The sequence below is a fragment of the Rhea pennata genome, chromosome 6 (genome assembly GCF_028389875.1).
Source record: "Rhea pennata isolate bPtePen1 chromosome 6, bPtePen1.pri, whole genome shotgun sequence".
NCBI classification, from domain to species: Eukaryota; Metazoa; Chordata; class Aves; order Rheiformes; family Rheidae; genus Rhea; species Rhea pennata.
In genome coordinates this window covers 39,158,681-39,169,017 of record NC_084668.1, presented here as the reverse complement: position 1 = coordinate 39,169,017, position 10,337 = coordinate 39,158,681, and the positions used below count along the sequence as shown (strand labels likewise).

General features: G+C 47.1%; 1 protein-coding gene across 4 annotated transcripts in view; it reads left to right on the top strand.

Annotated features, from left to right (window-relative positions):
• Positions 1 to 2,673: 2,673 nt before the first annotated feature.
• FN1 (fibronectin 1) overlaps positions 2,674 to 10,337 on the top strand; it is a 55,401-nt gene continuing 47,737 nt past the window's right edge. For 2 of the 4 annotated variants that reach the window (XM_062579116.1, XM_062579115.1), the window contains exons 1-6: positions 2,675 to 2,907; positions 3,032 to 3,160; positions 4,634 to 4,771; positions 6,178 to 6,309; positions 6,390 to 6,527; positions 9,287 to 9,445. In XM_062579116.1, coding sequence (XP_062435100.1) covers positions 2,754 to 2,907; positions 3,032 to 3,160; positions 4,634 to 4,771; positions 6,178 to 6,309; positions 6,390 to 6,527; positions 9,287 to 9,445 — 850 coding nt within the window. In that variant the 5' untranslated portion in view covers positions 2,675 to 2,753. Of the gene's footprint in view, positions 2,908 to 3,031; positions 3,161 to 4,633; positions 4,772 to 6,177; positions 6,310 to 6,389; positions 6,528 to 9,286; positions 9,446 to 10,337 lie in introns of all 4 variants that reach the window. The other 2 variants (XM_062579114.1, XM_062579117.1) reach the window with 2 other exon arrangements.

Sequence of the window (10,337 nt, the reverse complement as noted above, 5' to 3'; positions counted from 1 at the left end):
TGTCTGTGCCATCATTACTGCCATCGATTCCTTTAGGAGTGAAATCAGGCCGTTTCAAACTGTGTTGAAATACAACCCGTAGGATTATTTCTGGCTGCTAATTAATGATGGCTATATAAGAAGCTAATTTGCTCCCTGTTGAAAATGATCACTTTCATTTTGTGTGCTTCCAGTGATGTTTTCTTACCCCAAGAATCATACATTTGTCCCTTTATATGCATAACTAATGCTGTGGTAAGCATTAGACACAGTCACACGCTTGCTAACATTGCATTTCCTATTCAGTCTTCAGACTGAATTCCATTTTCAGTTTTGCATAAATGCACCTATTGTCCACAAAGACATAAGAGCAATACAAAATTACATGAACAGAGCTTAAAAAGATAGAAAAGATGTCAATGCCGACCATTTAGCCTTCATGTGGAGACTATCCAGTAGATACACCTTTCTAAAACCATTTAAAATAGTCACTAAAAGCACCATGCTGGAAGTGAATCTAGAAGTTATAGGCTTTGGGAGAAGGGACTCTTCTCCTCTACTGTCTACAAAGAGTTAGTAGGTACCATGTATCCAGACTTATGGATATTATAAACTCCCCAAAGCACTTTCTGGCTATGTTTTTACATTAGCACCCCCGGGGGGCTTGCTCCGAAGTGAGGGTTGCTGGATGCTTCCACTATAAGGTGACAGACCCGTTCATTACAGATTACTTTCCTCAAGTTTTACACTTTAAGCAGGTTTCCCTTGTGATCTTTATTTATTATAATCCTCCTGTGCTTGAAGACTCCTCATTATCCTTCCCCTTTCCATGTCAGTTGAGCTCAATTAGCAGCTCTTAGCCAGTTCGAATGGTGTGCAGAAGCAAGTGCTGTGCAGAAGCACATACTGCTCAATAAAAATTGAAAATTCGACCAAGACCAGCAGAGAGTAACTGGAGAAGAGACCTAAAATTGCCACCTCTTTGCATGTATGTATTTTCTGGAGGAAAAAGCCTTCTTTTCCATTGATTTCTGCTCAGTAATGCTTCCTATGGAATAGGCTACTGGGGTTTATAACCCCAGTTAAAAACAATCATATGGCATAATTTTTTTACAATGTGCTTTTTGTCTTGTTTTTATCAAAGAATTCCCGTTCTACAGTAAGCTGCAATTTCAGGATGAAATGTCATATCTTAGGTCTCATAAAAAAACAAGAACGCTGTTTACAAGCAGGTTTTCATTCTATGAAACCAGATACTTGCTAGTTTATGATGCTGCATCCCACTTCAAAAGCTAATGCTCTTCCTGATATGGCCACATTAGTTCTATGAATATTTTGAGGGAGAACATGTCTCCGGTAACTCAAAAAAAAATGCAGCGCAGTAGATCTAAAAATAAAAATTAGGAAAGATGGGAATTAGCTCACCACAGCTCACCTCAATTGCTAGGTCAGGTTTCAATTTCCCGTAAGCTTTCGGCAGCGCAGCTCATGTTAATGGCTCTGTGGACATTCCTCATACAGAGGAATAGAAATTTCTTTGAAAACCCCTACCTGACAAGACAGCAACGTGCCTTCCTGGAACAAAGCATGTGGGGGGTCTGTACGCCGCCTACTAAGAGAGCCTTCATCCCAAGCAGGATGATCCCAAGCGGGATATTCCTGTTTGCATTTCAGTAAAACTAACACAATATGTTTGCAGAAAGCGGAATTAGAACATGGTGTCCAGCTCTGAAGAACGCTCATGGAGACCTCGGGATGTTCAGCTTCAGGTGTCTGGAAATACTGCAGACTATTTAAAGCGCATGTTTGCCAGAGGAGTTGATTTAATAGATCAGCAACCGCAGCAGACTATTAGATTAATCATCCCTTTGCCAAGACAGAGTATGTGTGAGAGGCACCAAGAAAACGGCTAGCAGCACGGCCTGCCTATACGGGCCAAACCCGAGCGTTGGTCCAGGCTGTGGGAGCAAGAGCGGGGAAAGAGGGTGCTAAGATGGAAAGACAGCCCTGTTAAATCAGCTGGTTCTCTAAGAAATTAGGGTCACACTGAAGACCCTGTGCACTTAAAAAGAGTTGAAAGTCTACCATTTTTTTCACTTCTGTTCTCAGAATTGATTCTGGACAGTGAGAGAAAAAAAATGCAGGGAAAGAGGCTGTTGGATTTATTTAGAGCAGGATGCTATAGCACCATTTTTTCCAAGCGAGGTGTGAAAAGACGGTAACCTTGAGTCACTCGCCGCAGACGAAACACCGCCGAGGGGTTCCTACTTCCACGCAGCGCGCAGAAGTCACACCTCACCTTTAGCAGGCGGACAGGGTTAAAAGTGAACAGCAACAACAAAAAAGTTTTTCCACCTCCTTCCCTTCCCCCTCTCCTCCTCCAAAAAAAAAAAAAAAAAAAAAAAAAAGCCATTTTGTTCGGCCAAACCCCCCAAAATGGAACGACTCCCCGCGCAGGGAAGGGCCGCTTCCCCCCGCCGCAGCCCCGCGGCGGCAGCGGCCCCCCCGGGCGGGCGGGCAGGCGGGCGGCGGCGGCCCCCGCCCGGCCCCCGGCGGCGCCGAGGCCAATGGGCGCCGGGGCGGCGGCGGCCGCCCCCCTCCCCGCGCCGCCCGCCCTATATAGCGCCCGGGCGGCGCTGCTGGCCCCGTCGGCCGGCTTGCTCTTGAGCGCCGTGCCGTGCCGTGCCGTGCCGTGCCGTGCCGTGCCGTGCCGTGCCGTGCCGTGCCGTGCCGTGCCGTGCCGTGCCGTGCCGTGCCGTGCCGTGCCGTGCCGGATGATGCTGATGCGGGGCCGCGCCGGGTGGCTCCTGGCGCTGCTCGCCCTCTGCCTGGAGGGGGCGGCGGCGGCGGGGCAGCCCCGCGGCAGCAAGAGCCGGCGGCAGGCGCAGGCCGCCTCGGCGCCGCAGGGCAGCGCGGCGCAGGGCAAGCGTGAGTACCGCGGGGGCGAGCGGGGGGGGCCGGCGTGTCCCCTCGGCCCCGCTGGGCTCCGCAGTAACGTGCAACTTTTCTTGCTTCCCCCCCCCCCTTCCCCGTTCTCCCCTCCCCGCCTCAGAGACCTGCTATGACAACGGAAGGTACTATCAGATAAACCAGCAATGGGAGCGCATCTACCTGGGGAACACCCTGGTCTGTACCTGCTATGGTGGAAGCAGAGGGTTTAACTGCGAGAGCAAGCCTGAACGTAAGTCCGTGCTGTCTTTCTTTATCCGCAGCAAGACCCCAGCATGGCTTTTGAGCCGAGTAAACCGAGCGTTGTAGCGAGTTACAACCCGCAGGCCGGGTTTTTCGGCTGGTGAAGTTTGGTGCTTAGGGTCGGTAACGGATCTGCACCAATTACACTGAAGATCTGGCTCGAGACTTTAAGAAATGCTTTTCATTAGAGATGGGCCTGCCACCAGAACCCTGAGCCAAACATCACTCATCTCTCTGGAGGATTGGATCTAAACATTAATTTTGGAGCCAACCTCTTCTTTATAATGAACTGAACTGACTCCTGGACTCGCACGGGGAAGTTCAAATCTGGAGTCGCTTTGCAGCTCTGGCTCTGCCCTGCTTGATTGCTTCACCCCGACTTTTCATAGCTGTACAGTGTCGTCAGCATGTTTAAAAATACTTCAACTTACAACTTTCTGCAGCCCCCCAGCCTCACTGTCAGCTTTCTATAGCTGAGTGTAAAGTGAGATTGTTTAGTCTTCTGCAGAAAAAGTTTAGGTAACAGAAAAAAGTCCAAGCGCAACATCTGCTGGAAGATGTGTCTCTCTGGGATACAATGTAGTTTAGATAATCAGATGCAATCTGTCTGTCTTTGTTGGTCTCTAGCCACCGGTTTGCCATAACTCCTTTATATTGCTCTGGAGAAATGAGAGAGAAACTGATTCCTAGCTGATAATGCTCATATAAGATGGAGCATCCCACTGATCTGTCTTGAAAGGCTTGTATGCTGCCTGTCTTGGGGCTAGAGTGTTTCAAAGTAGCACTTGGTCTCCTTACTCCTCCATAAGAGAGGAGTTTAATCCTTTCTTTCTTTTTTCCCCCCTCCAGTGACTCCAAGTTTTACACTTTTGAAATCCAATAGCAAATTTCCCATATGGCTTAGTTAGCCTTATCTGTCCTGTAGTGAAGTCAAGAAGGCTGTTTCACTGCTACTCTCAGGCCTGGTGGCAGCCTTAATGTAACTGTTCTGTAATCACTTACTCATCTGCGAGTGTGAACAATTCACAAGGATTCCTGCAGACTTCAGTGGAACTGCTGCAGAATTCAGCATTAAGGTACACAAGCTTTTGCCAGGTCAGAATTAGGAGGATTAGCATGACAAAACACAGCTTCTGAGGGATGCTTGCTCCCTCCTGTCTCCTGTACTGTTGCACTTCAAAGAGACAGGATTTGTCCTTCCAGGACTTGCCTTGCTAAGCTTCTTGCTCCTTGGGGGTGGGAAGCTGCAGGTATTCAGCAATGTGGGGACCTCAGGTGGATGAACCTCACGCAACTTATGCTGTCCTGGTCCAGGAAGAGAGGTGACCGAGCTGCATTTTTGCCCTGAGGGGTAGAAAAAAATATGTGTGAGAACACAAGGAACAGTGTCTTTTGTTGACTGTGTGTTATTTGTGTGTGTTACTTGTGTGGTTACATGAAATTCACTTTTCTGTCTTCATAGCTGAAGAAACTTGCTTTGACAAATACACTGGATCCACTTACCGAGTAGGGGAGACGTACGAGCGCCCCAAGGACTCCATGATATGGGACTGTACTTGCATTGGAGCTGGACGTGGGAGAATCAGCTGCACCATTGCCAGTACGTAACTAAGAGCCTGTTATTAGAGCTATTGTTCCTTAGTGTCATATTTTCCACGGCAGCTTACACGATACTCCCAATGCTGTTATGCCCATTAGCCAGAGTAATGAGCTTTGGATCAAAGCCCCCTAAAAATGTAATTGAAAGCCCTTGCCCCATGCACCTACAGAGAGAAGACATTTGCACAAGCAAGTTCCCTTCTTATTTAAGAGGAAAAGTCACGTATGAAAACACAGGCCAAAACTCCCTCTGTTAGTGTCCTGCCGTACAGGTTAGTACGTTCAGTATTCGTAAGAGCGTGTTACATCTACACCGACGTTTATAAAAGCAGTTTTCTGACCGGAGGGGGAAAAAAAAAAAAAAAAGAATGAGGGCCTGGTCCGCACCTGGCGAGTCCGAACAGCGCCATCGGCTTTAACAGGGCCGCACTGAATGTACACCACCCGGGAGCCTGTCCCGCCGGCCAAACTGCTGTGCCGCTGAGGGAACGGCGACATGAAATCCCTTCGCCCGGCTCAGGCCGTGCTCTCCGGCCTACCTCGTGCTTTCGTTTTTTTTTTTTTTTTTTTTCTTCATTCCTCTTCTCCCTGGCTGTTCGTCATCTCCCTTCAGCTCCCAGTGAGGCTCCCTCCAAGCACGGGTGAAGACTTTTCATCCAGGCTGAAGATATTTCGAAGTCCCTTAGGCACCTCTGGAGAAAAGTCTTGCTCTTTCAAGTGCCCAGTTTCTTGCCCGAGCCTCATAGTGCCGGCTCCAATAGTAGCTCAGGAACGAGCCGTCGCTGTTGTACGGAAAGAAACGCGTTGGCTCTAACGAGGAGAGCTGACGCCGTTCCGAATTTAGCGGCGTTTTTATCGGGCAGCGGTGATAGGCATTGTGAGAAGAGGAAGGGTCAGCAAGGAAACCGCGAACGTAGGAGCGGCCTCGTTTCCTCCTCGGCAGCCCGGTTTACAGCTCGCTGGAGGGCCTCGCTGGCTGTAACTGGCTCCGAATCGATCTTTGTAACTCTCTTGGGTTCCCCACTTTCTTAAGCGAGCCAGCAGAAAGCTCCTGGGACCCCTAATAAGCGCCCAGCCGCACGCTTCTCCTCCCTCCCTCGGAAGAAGGCGCCATGTTTGCACGCCGGGGTCCCCCTGTGGCAGTCATGGAGCCGCCCTGAGGGCGCAGTGACCCCACCTGAGGGCGAAGCGCCCCCTTTCTCCCTGCTCCCGTGGGGGCCCCTCAGGCTTTCGGGGGCAGGTCGGCCGCAGAAAGAAGGCGGCGGCCGGGAGGCAACGTCCCCCCTCGCCCTAGGGGAGGGGTGGGGGGGGGGCAGGCGCCATTTTGCAGAGGGGCCCGGGAGCCATCTTGATGGCGGAGCCCCCCCGGCCCTGGGGCTGAGCCTCCCTCCCTCTGCCGTGCCGCAGATCGCTGCCACGAGGGTGGCCAGTCCTACAAGATCGGCGATACCTGGCGACGGCCCCACGAGACGGGCGGCTACATGCTGGAGTGCGTCTGCCTGGGCAACGGCAAGGGCGAGTGGACCTGCAAGCCTGTGGGTAGGTGGCAGCTCTCTTCCTCCTCCTCTTTCTCCTCCGTGCTCCCCAGCCCGCGGCTAACCTGTCCTTGCCTCCTGCAGCCGAGCGCTGCTACGACAACACGGCCGGGACGTCCTACGTGGTGGGCGAGACCTGGGAGAAGCCCTACCAGGGCTGGATGATGGTGGACTGCACCTGCCTGGGCGAGGGCAGCGGCCGCATCACCTGCACCTCCAGAAGTAAGTGCCGGCCTCGCCGCCGAGCCCTTTCCCTGCGCTATCTTCATTTTCTTTCATTTTACTTTTTTTTTTTTCCCTCACACTTTCCAAGTTCAGCTTTCAAAATGCCATTTCTCCCACTCCCTCGGCTTCCCTGGCTGCCACGTGCAAGCTCAGGCGCTGAAGTGACACCAAGCGGAAAGAGGGCGCTTTGAAGCCTGATATTTATTTATTTATTATTTATTTTTATTCTTCCCCTAATTCTACATGGAAAAAATGTCGTGCACGGAAACGCAGAGGTGCTCCTTTTCCCACCCTACAGCTCTCGACAGTGGTTTTAGAGAGCTGCCCGGGTAAAAGTCTCAGGAGAACGGGGTGGAAAATAATCCTGTCTGGGGCCAGAAGTAAACTCTTGCACGTGGCACCCGCCATTTGCAACGGCGGGGCATCTAAGGGCCGGTGCTCCACGCCGCTGACCTTATTTTGGCCGTGTTGTTTTGGTTTTTGATCTGCTGTAGATAAAAAGCTTTGGGGAAAGGCGCAGGGCGAGTGACTCACGGTCGGGCGTCCCCCGGGAAGCCAGCGGAATTGCTTAGTCTGCAGGTTGGCACAGAATTTGGCCTAATCTCACCCCTTTTGGGGTTGTTTAAATAACCTCTTGAGGGAGAATATGGAGCTTTTAAAGAGAAATAGACACCTGGTCCAGCAGTGAAGTCTGCCAAATTTAAAATGTAATCTTAAGGTTTTTTCCCCTTGTTTACAGTTCAATATATGTGCTAGCTCAAACAGGGTTTACTTTATCTACTCTCTCATTTACCTTGTTAGCTTTTCCCACCATTTTAAGTCTTCAGGGTAAATACGCTTCACCAGTTCAAATGACTTCCCTATGTTTCTGTATCAGTGATCTACACTGGTGTAAATATCTATTGTATTACTGTTTGCAAAGCAGACTGGGTTTCCAAAATCTGAAATCTCATTTGCTTATTTACCTCCTATTTGGATTTTGGTAGGAACAAGCCCCATTGTAGAGCTATCGCAGTTTATGCTGGCTGCCTCAAAATTTAACTTTCTACCTTACGCCTTTGTTATGCAAGTTTTAAGAAACTCTTCTGTAGCCTTTAAATTGACTCATTCAGTTGTCTTGGGACAAACAGATAATAGTTTTCTGCTGATATAAACAACAGAACTGTAAAGAACTAAAACACTAAGGAGGATTGGGATTAAAATTGAAGACCTAGGGAGGCTTGGTCAAGAATTGAGCTATAAAAATCAAACCAGCCTTGACAATATTAACTCTGTTAGAGGCACATGGGGGAAAAATCATTAACTGTCAGATAGGAATGAGTAAAACAGAACGTGGTGTTTGTGAATTTTGGAGGTGATACTAATACTAATAGAGCTAATACTAATAGATATTAATAAAAATGATTTGGCAGTATCTTTCCTCCCATAAGTCAGGCCTATGTAGTTGAATCGTAGGGGAAATTGTAGCGTAATGGCCTGTTCATTTTGTTTTTCAAATGTAATCAAATATGTAAATTTGAATCTTGCTGTTTAAAAATGGTACCTGTAGCCCACAAAGTGGTACTGTGTTTCAGTATGTGTTGTTGCTATCGTCTGTCTTTCATAGCCAACACTTTCCAGAATGACTTCTGTTGGTGGGTGGGTTGTTTTTGATGGGGTGGAGGGTGTTGGCTTTTTGTCACTTAACTTGAGAGCCTGAGTGTTTGTAAGACAGGTTTTATGCCAAATTACACTATCAGCACTTTACCATTTTACCACTCTTCTGGCAAATACTCAGATTTTTGGTCATTTTAGCTCCCGTGAATCATTCAAGTGTTTGCCATTGAAACAGCACACCAGGCAGAGTATGAATGTGGAAATCTGTGGTGATGTATGTGTCCTTCCACAGTTCTTCATAAATCCATGTTCATTGACCCATGATTATAGTTGAGTTGCCCTTGGATGAGAAGGTAAAATGCTGTAATGGAAGAAGAACTGGTTAAACCATGTGGCTCTGGCATTCAGACAAAAGTAGTTTGTTATGCTGTCCTTTGAACCCATTTACTCAATTCATCAGGGGCTATGGATTATTAAAGACAACGGCAAGATTCAGAAAGTCTAATATTCTTGGTTTGACCGAGTAACTTCTATTAACTTTACTGGCCACTTCACCCACTTCTTTTTGGAAGAACTGAAATTTAACAGATTGCCCTCCAATAGGTTTTAGCTTTTTCCAATTGCAGCAGTGCTCTGAAGTTGAACTGTGCCTTGTTTATAACTTGAAATGACCCAGCTATAAAGACTTCCTATTAAAAAGAAGGGGGGGGAAGGCATTAAAGCAGGTATTGAAGGTGTATACTGGACAGAATGGATTTAAAATGGCTTTTAAAAAGCTCATCCTGGATTAAAAACATTCTTGCTAGTTGTTTTTAACACATGTGAATTTTTTAAATGTAGCTTACCTTCTTGAAATTGGGAGTGTTATGGTGCTGTTTGAGACCATGTCTAGAAAATGAAATTCCTGTTCTGGAAATCGATGGGAATTTTCTTAGACTTACTTAGCATCAGGATTTTCAGACTCTTTCCTTGTTTATGCAACTTAACACAGGCATTAGAGCGTATAGGACTCCTGATAGTTTAAAGACTTTGTTGAGAACCTTCCCAGTTTTCTGTAGCCTACTATCAGCTTATTGCATAGTGTTGGTTGTTCAGTACTATAAATCGCACACTCAAGCCATTCAGTGCAGAAATAGCTAATAGCCATGTTTCTTATACAGATAGGTGCAATGACCATGACACCAAGACTTCCTACAGAATTGGAGACACCTGGAGCAAGAAGGATAACCGTGGAAATTTGCTTCAGTGCATCTGTACTGGCAATGGCAGAGGTGAATGGAAATGTGAAAGACACACATCCCTGCATACAACTAGCACTGGTAAGTGGGGCATCATAGTGCTTAGGGGAGGGGAAGAGCCAAGGAATGGCACATGTTTGAATGACTAGGGCTGGGTGTTGAATTGCACCGTCCTCACTTAGGCATTTAGGAATTTTGTCAGGGAAAGATCAGCAAGAAATAGGGTCAGTTTGAGAGATGTTCCTTTTTCTGTGCATACATAGATACCATAAATTTATGCTTGGTTTCCTTGCCCAAATAGGGCTTGCCCATGCAAATGCAATTGCATGCATGATTACAATGCAGTAAATCATGTATCTAGAATCATGCATCTATAGGAAATATCTTTTAGCTGTCTTGGAGACATGACACTTAGAGTTAATATCTGGACTTGTTGTATTTGCCTTGGTAATTTTCTTTAAATTCCCTTAATTTAAACTCATCTGAGGCCATCTAGTTTCTTTGGCAAGATAAATAACCTATGGATGAGCTTTAAAAAATAGAAATGTCACAGGATGTGTACAATTTTGTTTGTTTAATACATGAACTTCAAATATCTCTGAATTTTTTTTGAAATATCTAGTTTATAAGTAATATAAGCTTCCTGCCTAAGTTTTGTCAATGTCTTCAGCTCCTAAATTCTTTCCTGCCATTTTAATGAGCTAGTTTTCCTTCTGCTGTATGCAGAGTAAATCTTCTCTGTATTTTCCTGTAGTAGCTACACTGAGCTTTTCTTGGTAAATGACTTAACTGTAGGTGCCAGCAGGTTAGCTTTAAAATCTCAGAAGGTCTCAACTTCCAAATTCACAAGGCTTAAAGGGTGCCACTGCTCTGCTTGCATTACTACCTCTTTTTCAGCAGAGCTGAATTTGTGGGGCTTGCTCTGGGAAACATTAGCAGTGTCCACAGTATAGAAAAGAAGCCTCTTTGTGTC